The sequence below is a fragment of the Pongo pygmaeus genome, chromosome 19, assembly GCF_028885625.2.
Source record: "Pongo pygmaeus isolate AG05252 chromosome 19, NHGRI_mPonPyg2-v2.0_pri, whole genome shotgun sequence".
NCBI lineage: Eukaryota > Metazoa > Chordata > Mammalia > Primates > Hominidae > Pongo > Pongo pygmaeus.
In genome coordinates this window covers 99,493,145-99,510,097 of record NC_072392.2, presented here as the reverse complement: position 1 = coordinate 99,510,097, position 16,953 = coordinate 99,493,145, and the positions used below count along the sequence as shown (strand labels likewise).

General features: G+C 60.8%; 1 protein-coding gene across 8 annotated transcripts in view; it reads left to right on the top strand.

Moving 5' to 3' along the window:
* The window catches only part of CEP131 (centrosomal protein 131), a 37,635-nt gene that overhangs the window by 11,775 nt on the left and 8,907 nt on the right, over positions 1-16,953 (top strand). For all 8 annotated transcript variants that reach the window (XM_054456596.2, XM_063656325.1, XM_054456598.2 and 5 more), the window contains exons 3-11: positions 2,347-2,441; positions 5,784-5,898; positions 6,151-6,278; positions 11,963-12,076; positions 13,178-13,336; positions 15,121-15,238; positions 15,732-15,848; positions 16,015-16,183; positions 16,592-16,686. In XM_054456596.2, the coding sequence (XP_054312571.1) occupies positions 2,347-2,441; positions 5,784-5,898; positions 6,151-6,278; positions 11,963-12,076; positions 13,178-13,336; positions 15,121-15,238; positions 15,732-15,848; positions 16,015-16,183; positions 16,592-16,686 (1,110 nt within the window). The remainder of the gene's footprint in view (positions 1-2,346; positions 2,442-5,783; positions 5,899-6,150; positions 6,279-11,962; positions 12,077-13,177; positions 13,337-15,120; positions 15,239-15,731; positions 15,849-16,014; positions 16,184-16,591; positions 16,687-16,953) is intronic.

Below are 16,953 nucleotides of genomic sequence, written 5' to 3'. Positions count from 1 at the left end.
GGGACTGTAGGTGCATGCCACCATGCCTGGCTAATTTTTTTATTTTTCATAGAGACGGGGTTTCACCATATTGCCCTTGAACTACTGGGATCAAGTGATCCACCTGCTTTGGCCTCCTAAAGTGTTGGGATTATAGGTGTGAGCCACCACGCCTGGCCACAAATCACGTATTTAGACCCTCAGGCTTGCCCAAGGCCCCTGGTAAACAAAGACACTTTCCTCAGGGGCTTGGCGTCCGCCTCCCAGGGGTGGAGGGCTTGCAGTCCCTGCCGCATGAGTGACTTCTGCCTGCTGCCCCTTTGCCTCTCTCAGCCCCTCCAGCAGCCTCCAGGTCACAAAGCCTGTGCTCACCCCCTGGTCAATCCTTTCCTCACTGACCGCTTTTCAGGGTCCCTCTTTTGGGCACTTGCTGTCCGATGGGCACTGCCCAGGCTTCCCAGAAGGCATCTCGTTTTTCCTAGAAGGATGGAGGCCTCCATGGGGCCCTTCCTCTCCTGCTATTGTGCTCCCTGCGCCCTGCCTTCTGACCTCCCAAACACCTTTCCAGCGCCCAGTTTGGGGCCCTGGGAGCACAGCCTAGCAGGGATTGAACGAGGAATTGCACAGGGCCACTGCCGCCCCAGCGTGGAGAACGGGGCGGCGGCTGCCTCTTGTATTGGGCGTTAGCTTTTGCTCTCTGGTAGTCACTGTGTGTAGCCTGGTCTGGAAGGTGTGACCAAGCCCGTGAGTCCTTTCCCTGGAAGAATGGTGGCGCCCACGCGCTCGTGGGATTTCCACCCCCAGACCTTGCAGCAGCCTCTGCCTGGCCTCCTTTAACTGGCTCTGCCGCCGCCGAGCTGGGCTCCCTGCCTGCACTTTCTGTTCAGCTGTTTCAGACCACAGTTTCCTGACCGAGAAATGCCCGTAACAAATGATTGGGGTGTCCTGGTGGGGTCCATGTGTGTGGCTGCTTTCCTGGAGTTTTTTTTTTTTTTTTGGTCTTTTTTTGGTTGGGTTGTTTTCAGCTTAAGGATTCAGATTTAAAAATAAACCTGAAAGTTCATAGGTCTCTTTTCCTGGGAAACTGGAGACCCGAGGTCCCATCCTGTGGTGGCGTGGGCACCTGGCCAGGATCGATATCACTGGTCGCCGTGGCATCCATTGGCATCCAGTGGCATCCGGTGGTGTTCTGCAGACCGTTTCCCACTGGACTGTGAGCCCTTTCCCCCGAAATGTTTGATTTGGAGGGTTTTTGTTTTTTGACGGAGTCTTGCTCTGTCTCCAGGCTGGAGTGCTGTGGCCCAATCTCAGCTCACTGCAACCTCCGCCTCTCAGGTTTAAGCAATTCCCCTGCCTCAGCCTGCTGAGTAGCTGGGACTACAGGCACCTGCCACTATGCCCAGCTAATTTTTGTATTTTTAGTAGAGACGGGGTTTTACCATGTTGGCCAGGATGGTCTTGATCTCCTGACCTCGTGATCCACCCGCCTTAGCCTCCCAAAGCACTGGGATCACAGGCGTGAACCACCGCGCCCAGCGGTCTCCATCTCTTAACCTCGTAATCCGCCCACCCTGGCCTCCCAAAGTGCTGGGATTACAGGTGTGAGCCACCGCATCTGGCCGATTTGGAGGGTTTTTAAGCCTACGGGAAAGTCAGGGAGCGTAGCGTAAGGTACTCCCGAGTGCCACTTCCCCAAGCGCCACTTCCCCAAGCGCTGCTTCTCCGAGCGCTCTGATCCTCGCTTAGCGTCTGCTTCTCCGAGCGCTCTGATCCTCGCTTAACGCTGCTTCTCTGAGCGCTCTGATCCTCGCTTAGTGTCTGCAGTGCAGCCTCCCCTCCGTCCCTTGTGCCCCTCCACCCCTTTCCACGGACCTGGAACCGCTGAGCAGTTGGCTGCACTCACTCCCGGGTCCTGCAGCACCTGGTCATGGTTGCATCTCGTTAGTCCTCATCGTGACCCCACAGAGTCGCTCTGGGTGCCCTCCCTGCTGACGGAGGAGACCGCGGGCTGAAGGGTCGCCAGGGGTTCTCATTCACGGAAGGTGGGAGCTCACGGTTCCTGGGAGCTGGTGGGTGACAGTGGTGACGGTGAGCAGCTCCCTTCCCGCCCTCCCTCTGCCAGGGGTGAAGGGCTGTTTAATGCGGGGAGGGGGAGGCTCTTAGAGGTCGGGCCTGAGCCCCCCTCGCGCTGCCTGCTGTCCAGTGCTCCTGCCGCTCTGACCACCCACTGCGTTTCAGGCTATCTGGGCCACCTGTGCCCCTAGGGCCACCCCTCTGTTCTCTGACTGCGTTTCTCCAAAGCTGGCGGAGGCTGAGCAAACTGGTGAGTGAGCCTTTGCTGCTTAATTGTTTTCTCCCTTTATGCAGGAGGCCACAGGGCCTGGGGGCTCCCGGGCCATCAACAACCTTAGAAGATCCAACAGCACCACGCAGGTCAGCCAGCCTCGGAGCGGCTCCCCCAGGTAACCCTCAAGGCCCTCAGATAACCCTGGCCCCTTCCCGGGACCTCAGGTGCCCCCCCAACCCTGCCTGCTCCTCCCTGCCTCTGCTCTGCGCTTCCTCCAGCCTCCCGGGTCCCGGGCCCTTGCTGGCTAGTGAGGCCTGGAGTGACCTCACGGGCCAGCTTTGTGTCGCAGGCCTCCTCTCACATTGGGGCGGGAGGCCTGAGGCAGACACTCTCCTGTACCGCATCCCTCCCTTCCTCCTTGCTGTCCCAGCGGCTGCTGGGACCCTGCCTGAGGGCTCCGCTGAAGCCCTTTCCACCTGCCCTCTGAATGTCAAAAGCTGTCATTTGCGAGAGGGGGCAGCACTGTGACCCTTCTGAACCCCTACGCTGTGCGCCCCTGTTCCCACCTTTGCCCACTTAAACCCTGCCGCTGTCCCTCGCGGCCTCCAAACCAGCGAGCTGGGGAGGAGCTGCCTCAATGGCCCCAGTGGGGGTGTTGTGGGGAGTGGAGCCAGTGGTGGCCAGCAGCCTCCAGGGGGGACATCCTCTAGCCCAGAGTGGTGGGCGAGGCCCTGACACCACCTCCCACCAGGCATTGTCCCCGAGCGAGCAGGGTGCTCCCGTGGGGCCGTGGACCTAATGAAGGCTGAGTTCTGGGCCACCAAGGGCCCCGGCTGGACCCTTCCTGGGAAGACCAAGAGCTGCGGCCACCACACCCCGTCCAGTACAGCCTCTGGGAGCCGCTCTCAGCTCAGAAACTGGCTTCATGGAGTCCCACCAAGCAAGGGACTGCCAAGGCCAGCTGGTGTGTGTGTGGTGTGTGGGTGTGTGGTGTGAGTGTGGTGTGTGTGGGGGGTGTGGGTGTGTGGTGTGAGTGTGGTGTGTGTGTGGTGTGTGGGTGTGTGATGTGAGTGTGGTGTGTGTGTGGGTGTGTGGTATGAGTGTGGTGTGTGTGGGGAGTGTGTGGTGTGTGGGTGTGTGGTGTGAGTGTGGTGTGTGTGTGTGGTGTGAGTGTGGTGTGTGTGTGTGGGGTGTGTGGTGTGAGTGTGGTGTGTGTGTGTGGGGTGTGTGGTGTGAGTGTGGTGTGTGTGTGTGGGGTGTGGTGTGTGGGTGTGTGGTGTGAGTGTGGCGTGTGTGGAGGGTATGTGTGTGGTGTGTGTGTGGTGTGTGGGTGTGGTGTGAGTGTGGTATGTGTGGTGTGAGTGTGGTGTGTGTATGGGGTATGTGTGGTGTGTGTGGGGGTATGTGTGTGCTGTGTGGGGGGGTATGTGTGTGGTGTGTGGTGTGTGGGTGTGTGGTGTGAGTGTGGTGTGTGGGGGGGGTGTGGTGTGTGGGTGTGTGGTGTGAGTGTGGTGTGTGGGTGTGTGGTATGAGTGTGGCGTGTGTGTGGGGGGGTGTGTGGTGTGTGGGTGTGTGGTGTGAGTGTGGTGTGTGTGTGGGGTATGTGTGTGGTGTGTGTGGTGTGTGGGGGTGTGGTGTGAGTGTGGTGTGTGTGGTGTGTGGGTGTGGTATGAGTGTGGTGTGTGTGTTATGTGTGTGGTGTGTGGTGTGAGTGTGGTGTGTGTGGTGTGTGGGTGTGTGGTGTGAGTGGTGTGTGTGGGGGGTGTGGTTTGTGAGTGGTGCGTGTGTGGTGTGTGTGTATGGGGTGTGTGTGGTGTATGGTGTGGTTTGTGTGTTATATGGTGTGTGTGGTATGTGTGGTGTCTGTGTGGTGTGTGTGGTTTGTGGTGCGTGTGTGGTGTGTGGTTTGTGTGTGGTGTGGTATATGTGGTGTGTGTGGTCTATGGTGTGTATGTGTGGTGTGTGTGTGGTGTGCATGGTATGTGGTGTGTGGTGTGTGTGTAGTGTATGTGGTGTGTATGGTTGGTGTGTGTGGTGTGTGTGTGGTTGTGGTGCGTGTGTGGTGTGTGTGTGTTTGTGTGTGGTGTGGTGTATGTGGTATGTGTGTGGTCTGTGGGGTGTATGGTATGTGGTGTATGTGGTATGTGTGTGGTCTGTGGGGTGTATGGTATGTGGTGTGTGGTGTGTGTGTATGTGGCGTGTGTGTGTGGTGTGTGGTGTGTATGGTATGTGGGGTGTGTGTGTATGTGGTGTGTGTATGTGGTGTGTGTGGTATGTGTGTGGTGTGTGTGTGTATGTGGTGTGTGGTGGATGTGGTATGTGTGTGGTGTGTGGTGTGTGTGTGGTGTGTCGTGTGTATGGTATGTGTTGTGTGGTGTGTGTGTGGTGTGTGTGGTGTGTATGTGGTGTGCAGTGTGTGGTGTGTGTGGTATGTGGTATGTGTGGTATGTGGTTGTGCATGGTGTGTAATGTGTGGTATGTATGGTGTGTGTATGTGGTGTGTGTGTGGTATGTGTGTTGTGTGTGGTGTGTGGTGTGTGTGTGGTGTATATGGTGTGTGTGTGTGGTGTGTTGTGTGTGGTTTGTGGTGTGTGTGTTATGTGGTGTGTGTGGTGTGTATGGGGTGTGTGTGTGGTGTGTATGGTGTGTGGTTTGTGGTGTGTGTGTTATGTGGTGTGTATGGGGTGTGTGTGTGGTGTGTGTGTGGTTTGTGGTGTGTGTGTTATGTGTGTGTGTGGTTTGTGGTGTGTGTGTTATGTGGTGTGTGTGGTGTGTATGGGGTGTGTGTGTGGTGTGTATGGTGTGTGGTGTGTGGTGTGTGTGTTATGCCGTGTGTGTGGTGTATGTGTGTGTGTGGTGTGTGGTGTGGTGTGTGGTGTGTCACCACCCTCAGCCAGGCCACGGTTTTGATCCCAACTGATGAGTTGTGTTCAGTGCAGCCATGGCCTCCCATGGGGCAGGGTGGCAGTGGGGATTGGCCACCAGCCCATGCCTTCCAGCTGTGCTTCCCCTTCTGCTCTGAGCAGCAGCGTGTGTGGCTCTTGGTTCCCAGGGAAGAGGGTGACAGCAGAGGCAGCCACGGTATTTAAGGCCCTCGGTGGGCAGCCGGGTGCGCAGGCTCACACCTGCAATCCCAGCACTCTGGGAGGCCAAGGTGAGAGGATCTCTTGAGCCCAGGAGTTCGAGACCAGCCTGGGCAACATAGCCAAAACCCTGTCTCTACTAACATTAAAAAAAAAAAAAGAAAAAACAAATAAGGCCCTTGTCCCCAGAAACGGTGATCAGTGTGACTGATGAAGCTCCCAGGGGCTTCTGACGGAAGCTCACCCTGAACGCCAGCTCCACTGAGGAACCCTGGCCAGGCACGGTGGTCAGATTGGAGCTTTGGGCCTGGAAACATAGTTGCTGCTAGTGCCTCGGCCCCTCTGTCCTCGTGGGACCTGCCTGGTCTGTGTGCCTAGCGTCGGCTTCCCGGCTGGTGACTCTTTCCCTGTGTGCCACCCTCTCTCGGACGCAGGCCAGCGGAGCCCACGGACTTCCTGATGCTCTTCAAGGGCAGCCCCAGTGGGAAAAAGAGGCCGGCCAGCCTGAGCACAGCCCCCAGCGAGAAGGGAGCCACCTGGAACGTCCTGGTAAGGTGGTGCGTGCGGCCCCACGTCCTGGTCTCTGCAATGGGATTGTGGCCTGGTTCCTAATTTGTTCTCACTGCCTTTGCAAAAGGGCACTGCAGGGAGGGTGTCAACTTAGATCTGACATGGCAGACCCCAGGACATCCACCTGCCTGTATGGGAAGTCGGGGGCTCCTCCCGTTTGTGGGAGAGGCAGGGAAGGGATGGGGTGTCTGGGTGTGTGCGGGTGGTGTCATGGGCTGAGCTGTCTGACAGGATGACCAGCCCCGGGGCTTCACCTTGCCATCCAATGCCCGGAGTTCCAGTGCCCTTGACTCACCAGCGGGCCCGCGGAGGAAAGAATGCACCGTGGCCCTGGCCCCCAACTTCACTGCTAACAACAGGTACGACCAGTGCAGGTGCCCACGACGGGCACCAGTGGGAAGCTCCTGGAGTGGAGACTGTGTGTGTCTTTGCCTTGTTTATGGCTCGTTCAGGGTGCTTTAGAATGAATGAATGAGTGAGTGAGTGAAAGAATGGCTTTCATTCCCAAGGGTGCAGGCAGGAGGCTGCCAGGTGGCATCTTGCACATAAGGGGCTCTCGGCCCAGGCTTTGCTCTTAAAGAGTTTCAGGCCTGGAGGCTCACATGGGGCTGAGAGGGTGGGGCCTGGGGAGGGGCCTTGGCTGAGGAGGCTTATAGGGGGGCCTGGGGAAGCTCCAAAAGAAATGGACTCCAGGCAGCTGCCTCTGAGCCTTCAAGGAGCGTGTGGACTCCTTGGGCTAGGCCTCAGGGGACCCATGAGTGGAAGGGATTGGGGACACATTTTTCCTCCGGCATTTAGAGCCTTCGCCAAGGGAATAATCTCAGAGGGGAGACTGTGTGGTTATTCTCCAGGGTTGGCACAGGAAGAATTCTTGCCTTTTTTTTTTTTTTTTTTTGAGACGGAGTCTTGCTCTGTCACCAGGCTGGAGTGTGGTGGCGTGATCTCGGCTCACTGCAACCTCTGACTCCCTGGTTCAAGCGATTCTCCGGCCTCAGCCTCCCGAGTAGCTGAGATTATACGCATGTGCCACCACGCCACCACGCCCAGCTAATTTTTGTATTTTTTTTTAGTAGAGACAGGGTTTCACCATGTTGGCTGGGATGGTCTCGATCTCCTGACCTCATGATCCACCCACCTTGGCCTCCCAAAGTGCTGGGATTACAGTCGTGAGCCACCGCACCCAGCTCAATTCTTGCTTTTTAATTTATTTTTAAGTTAGACACAGGTTCTCTTCTGTCACCCTGACTGGAGTCCACGATCATAGCTCACTGCAGCCTCTACCTCCTGGGCTCAAGAGATCCTCCCCCATCAGCCTTCGGAGCAGCTGGGACCACAGGTGCACACCACCACTCCTGGCTAATTTTTAAATCTGTTGTAGAGATGAAGTCTTGCTGTGTTGCCCAGGCTGGTCTCAAACTCCTGGGCTCGGGCAATCCTCCTTCCTCGGCCTCCCCAAAAGGCCTGGGAGTACAGGTGTGAGCCCCCACACCTGGCCCCAAAATTTACCTTAGTATTTATCAGTTATATGTTCATACACAGCCAAAATGTCAGACAGCACCATAGGCTTAAAATGTGCTGCCTCTCCTACCCCCCCCACTACCCCTCCTACCCCCCCGCCCCTCCTACCCCCCCACCCCTCCTGCCCCCCCACTGCCCCTCCTACCCCCCCCACTGCCCCTCCTACCCCCTCCACTGCCCCTCCTACCCCCCCACCCCTCCTACCCCCCCACTGCCCCTCCTACCCCCCCCACTGCCCCTCCTACCCCCCCCACTGCCCCTCCTACCCCCCCACTGCCCCCCTACCCCCCCCACCCCTCCTACCTCCCACCCCTCCTACCCCCCCACTGCCCCTCCTACCCGCCACCCCTCCTACCCCCCCACTGCCCCCCCACCCCCCCACCCCTCCTACCCCCCCACTGCCCCTCCTATCCCCCCACTGCCCCCCTACCCCCCCACCCCTCCTACCACCCCACCCCTCGTACCCCCCCACTGCCCCTCCTACCCGCCACCCCTCCTACCCCCCACCCCTCCTACCCCCCCACTGCCCCTCCTACCCCCCCCACTGCCCCTCCTACCCCCCCACTGCCCCCCTACCCCCCCACCCCTCCTACCCCCCCACTGCCCCCCTACCCCCCCACCCCTCCTACCACCCCACCCCTCCTACCCCCCCACTGCCCCCCTACCCCCCCACCCCTCCTACCCCCCCACTGCCCCTCCTATCCCCCCACTGCCCCTCCTACCCCCCACCCCTCCTACCCCCCCCACTGCCCCTCCTACCCCCACCCCTCCTACCCCCCCACTGCCCCTCCTACCCCCCCCACCCCTCCTACCCCCCCCACTGCCCCTCCTACCCACCACCCCTCCTACCCCCCACTGCCCCTCCTACCCCCCACTGCCCCTCCTACCCCCCACTGCCCCTCCTACCCGCCACCCCTCCTACCCCCCCACTGCCCCCCTACCCCCCCACCCCTCCTACCCCCCCACTGCCCCTCCTATCCCCCCACTGCCCCTCCTATCCCCCCACTGCCCCTCCTACCCCCCACCCCTCCTACCCCCCACCCCTCCTACCCCCCCCACTGCCCCTCCTACCCCCCACCCCTCCTACCCCCCCACTGCCCCTCCTACCCCCCCCACTGCCCCTCCTACCCCCCCCACTGCCCCTCCTACCCCCCCCACTGCCCCTCCTACCCCCCCACCCCTCCTACCCCCCCACTGCCCCTCCTACCCCCCCCACTGCCCCTCCTACCCCCCCCACTGCCCCTCCTACCCCCCCACCCCTCCTACCCCCCCACCCCTCCTACCCCCCCACTGCCCCTCCTACCCCCCCACCCCTCCTACCCCCCCCACTGCCCCTCCTACCCCCCACCCCTCCTACCCCCCCACTGCCCCTCCTACCCCCCCACTGCCCCTCCTACCCCCCCACTGCCCCTCCTACCCCCCCCACTGCCCCTCTTACCCCGCCCACTGCCCCTCTTACCCCGCCCACTGCCCCTCCTACCCCCCCACTGCCCCTCCTACCCTCCCGCCCCTCCTACCCCCCACCCCTCCTACCCCCACCCCTCCTACCCCCCCCACTGCCCCTCCTACCCCCCCACTGCCCCTCCTACCCCCCACCCCTCCTACCCCCCCACCCCTCCTACCCCCCCACCCCTCCTACCCCCCCACTGCCCCTCCTACCCGCCACCCCTCCTACCCCCCCACTGCCCCTCCTACCCCCCCACCCCTCCTGCCCCCCCACTGCCCCTCCTACCCGCCACCCCTCCTACCCCCCCACTGCCCCTCCTACCCCCCCACCCCTCCTGCCCCCCCCACTGCCCCTCCTGCCCCCCTGCCCCTCCTGCCCCCCACCCCTCCTACCCCCCCACCCCTCCTACCCGCCACCCCTCCTACCCCCCCACTGCCCCCCTACCCCCCCACCCCTCCTACCCCCCCACCCCTCCTACCCCCCACCCCTCCTACCCCCCCCACTGCCCCTCCTACCCCCCACCCCTCCTACCCTCCCACTGCCCCTCCTACCCCCCCCACTGCCCCTCCTACCCCCCCACCCCTCCTACCCCCCCACTGCCCCTCCTACCCCCCCGCCCCTCCTACCCCCCACCCCTCCTACCCCCCCCACTGCCCCTCCTACCCCCCACCCCTCCTACCCCCCCACTGCCCCTCCTACCCCCCCACTGCCCCTCCTACCCCCCCACTGCCCCTCCTACCCCCCCCACTGCCCCTCCTACCCCGCCCACTGCCCCTCTTACCCCGCCCACTGCCCCTCCTACCCCCCCACTGCCCCTCCTACCCCCCCGCCCCTCCTACCCCCCACCCCTCCTACCCCCCACCCCTCCTACCCCCCCCACTGCCCCTCCTACCCCCCCACTGCCCCTCCTACCCCCCACCCCTCCTGCCCCCCCCACTGCCCCTCCTGCCCCCCCGCCCCTCCTGCCCCCCCGCCCCTCCTGCCCCCCCGCCCCTCCTACCCCCCACCCCTCCTACCCCCCCACCCCTCCTACCCCCCCACCCCTCCTACCCCCCCACTGCCCCTCCTACCCCCCCACTGCCCCCCCCTCCTACCCCCCACCCCTCCTACCCCACCCACCCCTCCTACCCCCCGACCCCTCCTACCCCCCCCACCCCTCCTACCCCCCCACCCCTCCTACCCCCCCCACTGCCCCTCCTACCCCCCACCTGCCGCCCCTCCTACCCCTGGCTCCTGCTCCGCAGGAGAAGCATCTTTTCAAGCTATTTCTTCTAGTGTTTTTTTGTTTGTTTGTTTGTTTTTGTTTTTGAGACGAAGTCTTGCTCTGTCGCCCAAGCCAGAGTGCAGTGGTGTGATCTCGGCTCACCGCAACCTCTGCTTCCTGGGTTCCAATGATTCTCCTGCCTCAGCCTCCTGGGTAGCTGGGACTACAGGCGTGTACCATGACGCCTGGCTAATTTTTGTATTTTTAGTAGAGACGGGGTTTTGCTATGTTGGCCAGGCTGGTCTCGAACTCCTAACCTTGTGATCCACCCGCCTCAGCCTCCCAAAGTTCTGGGACTACAGGCGTGCGCCACCACGTCCAGCAAGTTTTTGTATTTTTAGTAGAGACGGGGTTTCACTATGTTGGCCAGGCTGGTCTCAAACTCCTGACCTTGTGATCCGCCCGCTTTGGCCTCCCAAAGTGCTAGGATTCCAGGTGTGAGTCACTGCGCCCGGCCATTTAGTGTTTTCTTGAAAACATTTATGAATACGTGCCATGCTGCTCATTCCTAAGCAGCTCAAAATCAGTCCTGGTAGGAATATTCACACCACCCAAAATGGCAAATGAGTCCCATTCCGAGAACCAGCTGTTGACCATTTGTGAGTGCAGGCTGGTGCCAGGTGCAGGCCAGGCTGGTGCCGGGTGTGGGCTGGTGCCTGGTGTGGGCTGGTGCCTGGTGCAGGCCGGTGCAGGTGCAGTCCGGTGCAGGTGTGGTCCCGTGCAGGTGCGGGCTGGTGCCAGGTGCATGTTTCGTGCAGTGCTCTGCTCTCTGCTTACCCTCATTCCCGTTACATTCTGTTGGTTTAGTTTTGGGCCTCTGACATGTTGGTCTTTGCCCAGATGTCTTGGTGGTTCTTGTTAAAAGGGAGGCCCTAGGAGTTAGCTGGAAGCCTGTTGCCTGGTGGCTTCACTTCGGGGCACTTGCGCAGAGAGCAAGGCATTGTTGAGTATCCCCACCTACCAGTGTCTGTGGGACCCTTCTCATGGGCTGAGTCTCTCCAGAGACAAACCCCCAGCCCGCCCCAGGGTTCGAGTCCTGGTTGCCCGGTTGCACTGCTGGGGAGGGGTGGCAGCATCTGTCCTGGGTGAATCACCCACCTCTGCCCCACCTGCAGGGCCAGCTGGGGAGGGCAGGATGGATGCTAGTGGCTCAAGTGAGGAAGGGGCTTTGCCGAGCAGCCAGATTCTCCCCTTTGCCTCAAAGCCTGTCCGTGCCTGTGGTAGAACTGTGTGTCTCCCCGGGGGTACGGGACCTGCCAGCTCCTCGCCCTCCCTCCCCGCAATGCCTGGACCCTCCCTTGCGTCCCAGTTGCTCTCTGCTGGCCCTTCTGTTTCTAATCCTTCGGGTCTGCAGATGCCCCTTTCCTGCAGTCTCCCCATCCCTCCTGTCGGCCTCGGTATTGGTCCTGTTCCCCCTCCTTCCCGCGGGCCTGCGGAGGGGCAGAGGCAGAGTGTGGCTTCCATCCATCGTGTGGGATGGGGCTTCGCTTCTGTGAGTCTGCTCTAGAAGCTGATTGTGAGCTGCTGGCCTGAGCTGCTCCCCCTATCTTGGGCACATCCAGCATTCACGCCTTGATTCTATCCCCTGCCCCGTGGGAGCTCCCTGGTCGAGCTTTCCTATCCTGGGAAGGACCCCATCATCGGGGCACAGGCTGTGGAAGGGGGCCTGGGGACACCGGACGACGCTGCTGCCAGCACATAGCAAGCACTGAAGGCCTTTGTTCCCGCCCAGCCCGTGCTGCGAGTGTAGCTCTGAGATCTCAGGCGTCCCCTCCGGAGGCCTGACCGTTCCTGTTTCTATTCCGGCCTGGCAGGAGCAACAAGGGAGCTGTGGGCAACTGCGTCACCACCATGGTGCACAACCGCTACACCCCCTCGGAGAGGGCGCCCCCGCTCAAGAGCTCCAACCAGACCGCCCCCTCCCTCAAGTAAGGTCTTCCGGGGAGGCCGCGGGGCTGCAGGGTCCGACCTCAGTTAGGGCATGTGGTCAGTGCACAAGGGGTCCAACCTCGGTCAGGGCACGTGGTCAATGTCCACAGGGTCCAACCTTGGTCAGAGCACGCGGTCAGTGCACACGGGGTCCGACTTCGGTCAGGGCATGCGGTCAGTGCACATAAAACCGCATGGAGCAGCCGTGAACCGGGCTCCCCATCCATGTCCGCCGCCCTCTTCTGTTCTTGGGTCGGCAGCTTCCCACAGAGAGAAAACAGCCCAGATGTGGCGGCACAGTGAGGTCTGGGGCTCACCCTGAGGTGGGGCCCCCAGGAGGAAGCCAGGGCTTGTGCAGAGCCCAGAAGGCATCACAGTGGGGGTGGACTGAGAGGGGCAGAGGAGCCCCCGAGTCCACCACCACATGGTCTTGCTGGGATTGGGGATGGCCTTGGGGTTGCTCAGGGGTCCCTCAGGCTCTGGACTCCTGTGACTTTTGGGAACTTACTTAATGGAATTTTTTTTTTTTTTTTGAAATGGAGTTTCGTTCTTGTTGCCCAGGCTGGAGTGCAATGGTGCGATCTCGGCTCACTGCAACCTCCGCCTCGCAGGTTCAAGCGATTCTCCTGCCTCAGACTCCTGAGTAGCTGGGAGTACAGGTGCCCGCCACCATGCCCAGCTAATTTTTTTTGTATTTTTAGTAGAAATGGGGTTTCACCATGTTGGCCAGGCTGGTCTCGAACTCGTGACCTCAGGTGATCTGCCCGCTTTGGCCTCCCAAAGTGCTGGGATTACAGGTGTGAGCCACTGTACCCAGCCTCTCAATGTAACTTTAGTGAGAAGTTTTTAAATGCAAAGAGCTCATTATCCTGGGTACCAGTGAGTGGGACCTTGTCAGGGCACAGGTGGTCCAGAGGCCAGGATGTGGCACGGGAGAGCTGGCCTCGCACCTGCCGCTGTCCCCCTCTGCCCCGGCTGCCGACCTGCCAGCACCCCTTCCAGGCTCAGTCCTGGGACTTCTGGGAGCGGGCACCTGCTGCCTGTGGGCAGAGCTGTTCCCCTGGGCAGTGAGACGAGGGTGCTTTCTTCTTTCCTGTCAGCAACATCATCAAGGCAGCCACCTGTGAGGGCAGCGAGAGCAGCGGCTTCGGGAAGCCACCGAAGAATGTCTCCAGTGCCACCCACTCGGCCCAGAACAACGCTGGGGGCAGCACGGGCCTGCCCAGGTGGAAGGAGGTGACGGAGGAGGAGGCTGAGAGGTGACTGTTCTTGGGGCAGTGGGGGGCCTGAGGCTAGAACACAGAGGTGGGCAGGTGTCAGGGTCTGGGGGGCTCACACCTCCGAGGATAGAAATTTCCATTTAATAATTGTTTTAATTTTTTTTTTTTTGAGACGGAGTCTCGCTCTGTCCCCCAGGCTGGAGTGCAGTGGCGCAATCTCGGCTCACTGCAAGCTCTGCCTCCCGGGTTCACGCCGTTCTCCTGCCTCAGCCTCCCGAGTAGCTGGGACTACAGGTGCCCGCTACCATGCCTGGCTAATTTTTTGTATTTTTAGTAGAGACAGGGTTTCACCGTGTTAGCCAGGATGGTCTCGATCTCCTGACCTCGTGATCCACCTGCCTCGGCCTCCCAAAGTGCTGGGATTACAGGTGTGAGCCACCGCGCCCGGCCTGATTTAAAATATTGAGACTGAGCCGACCCCATGTGGCTTGGTTCTGTTTACATAAAACACCAAGCAAAGGCAAGTTTATCACAGGAAGTTGAAGGTTGGTGTAGGGGTGGCAGAGAGGGCTCCTCCAGGGGCAGTGGAACATTCCAGAACTACACTGTGTTGATGGTCACACAACTCTAGATTTGCTAAAAATCATTGACTTGTACACTGAAAATGGGTAGATTTTGTAGTATGGAAATTATACCTCAGTAAAACTGTTAATTAAAACAACATTAAAGGCAAAGAAGATACAGAACTGAAAAAAGCCGACAACACCCAAAGCTCCAGGGGCTGTGGGCGGAGCCTCCTGTGATGATGACTGCTGGGTGCTGTGCCCCTGCTGCTTGCCCCTGGGGAGCTGGAGGGGCTGTGGGCGCAGCCTCCTGTGACCGTGACAGTCGTTCCTCGTCAGGACAGTCTCAGGGGTACCTCCCTGCCTGGACTTTCGGAGCCTGCCCCTGGCGGAGCCGTCACCTACCCTACTGCCCAGTTAGGGCTAGGGAGACCAGGCCTGTAGACACGGTGGGTGGCACAAGGGAAGGGGGACCAGAAGCCCGCAGCTCCTCGAAGCCCCCCAGTTCTGCCCCGGGCAGACTGCCCCTGAGCTAGGGCTCACACGTTCTGGGTTCTCTGTTAGTGCCTTTGCTGAGAGAATCCACACATGGTCCCGAGAGCCAAGGTGAAGCATTTTTTTTTTTGCTTAATCAGTTTTACTGAGTATAATTTGTATACAATAAAAGGTGCCCATTGTAAGTGTGCAGTTCCATGAGATTCCACCAGGTTGTAGAGTGCTGTCTGCGGACACAGCAGACCAAGATAAGGAAACAGCCCAGCACCCCCAGGCTTCCCTCGAGCTCCTTCCCTGCCCTGATGTCAGCAGCCACCAGTCTGTTCCCTCATAGCCCTGCCTATTCAGACCACCCTCTCTGTGGAGCCATGGCCTGTGGTCTGCACTGGCCTGAGTCCCGGGCCTGTTGCCTGTGGGTAGGGTCCCGCCATCCAGTATTCACGCCGTAGCCAGGTCATGGGCATTTGAACTATTCCCACTTCCTGGCGATTGTAAATAAGGCCACACAGGCCTGCGTGGGTAGGCATTTCCTCTCCCCTGGGCACCTTCCCAGGAGGAAGGTTTTGGGTTTTAGTGGAGCTGGTCCAGGCGGCTGGTCCTGCCGTGTGAAAATGGTCCAGGTGGGCTGGTCCTGCCTTGTGAAAAGGGCTACTTGTGTGCAGCCGCCGGCTTCTGTCTTCCCCGGCTAGATCTTCTGCCAGCAGCCAGCTGGCTCCTGCCGGGGCGCCGGTCCTGTCTTGGCCCTGAGCCCTGCTCTCCGGGCAGGTTTATCCACCAGGTGAACCAGGCCGCTGTCACCATCCAGCGCTGGTACCGCCACCACGTGCAGCGGCGTGGAGCAGGAGCTGCCCGCCTGGAGCACCTGCTGCAGGCCAAGCGGGAGGTCAGTGTGGGCATCTCAGTCACTCCATGCTCCTTCGGGGGGTCTGGCCCAGAATCCCAGGGGTCTGAGTTTCTGGGACAGGTGGAATCAAAGCCTAGGATTGCTCGTGGGCCCTGTCTCTGGGTGCAGCATCCTTCTTGACCCTGGGTCCCCGCGGACAGGCAGGGTGGTCTTCACTGGCGGTCATCAGAGTCTGGGTGTCAGAAAATGCCTGCTGGGTCCATCCCAGGCTGGAGAGTCTCAGGAGGACATTCTGTGGGGGCAGAGCTGTCTCCCCCACGCCAGAACTGTTGGCCACCTGCGACGTAGGGCTCATCCTCTGTAGAGCAGAGAAATGGCAGGTTCAAGGTCCTGGTGGGGTTTCATCTTCCCTGTTGGCCCTGAGGTTCCACGAACTCTAGGGGACTCCAGGGCGTTGTGGGGAAACCTCTGGTCTGGGTCTGGATTCCGTCTTCCAGATGTAAACACCACATGGCAACGGCTTCTTTGGCAGGAGCAGCGGCAGCGGTCAGGCGAGGGGACCCTCTTGGACCTGCAGCAGCAGAAAGAGGCAGCCAGGAGGAAGGCCCGGGAGGAGAAGGCGCGCCAAGCCAGGCGAGCAGCCATTCAGGTGCTGACCGCGCAGGCACCACTGAGCAGCACCGTGGCCCAGGCCTGACCGCGCGGGGCTGCTGCTGGGGCTCTCTGGGCCCCGGGATACAGCCTCAGGGCAGGTTGGCTGGGGAGCCTGGGTTGTCCTCTCCCGGAGGCAGCGCTTAGCGATGCTCCCACTGCAGGAGCTGCAACAGAAACGAGCCCTGAGAGCCCAGAAGGCGAGCACTGCCGAGCGTGGGCCACCTGAGAATCCCAGGGAGACCAGAGTGCCAGGGACGCGGCAGCCTGCTCAGGAGCTGTCCCCCACGCCAGGTGGCACTGCCCACCAGGCCCTCAAGGCCAACAATGCTGGTGAGAGTGGCTCCACGCCCGCCCTGCTCTGGGGGGTGGACTGCAGCCAGGCAGGAGGTGCAGCCCCTGTGGACCTCCCCTCGGCCTCCTGTGCTCTGCCCATGTTGGCAGCCCCAGTCCTCGGAGTTTGGGGCCTTGGCCCCCAGCTGACCTGACGAGGCTGCCGAGACCTTGACAAACAAATGGTCCTGGCCATAGGGATCCCTACAGAGCAGAAGACCCGGAAGGGAGGGGTGGCACTCATCCTCCACAGCTCCACACCCAGAAGGCCGTGGCTCCCCAGCGGCTCCTCTGCTTCTGGGGTCGCCTCCGCCTCCCCCATGTCTGGCTCCTTCCCGGGGGTGCCTCCAGAGTTGCTGCCCGCCCCGGGATGCTCCCTGTGGAATGATGCCGTGTTCTGCTGTGCAGGTGGTGTCCTCCCTGCTGCAGGCCCCGGAGACCGCTGCCTGCCCACCTCCGACTCATCCCCAGAACCACAGCAGCCTCCAGAGGACAGGACGCAGGTCTGAGCACAGCTGTCCTTCCCTCCATCATGGTTTTTGGCTTTAAGGGCCACGTTTATGCCAGGGGTGTTCTGATCTGAGCTTATCCCAGCCCCTCCTCTGCTCTAGGGGCCACTTATGCTCAGAGAGGCCGCCCAGGAGGGGTCTTCTTGCTCTGATGCATGGTGCTGGCTGCCCCTTGGGGAGCCTTCGCTGAGGTGGATCCAGTTGGGTTTTTGCAGATGTCCTGGGGTGGGGGGCCCTGCATCCTCATCCACAAAAGAGGAG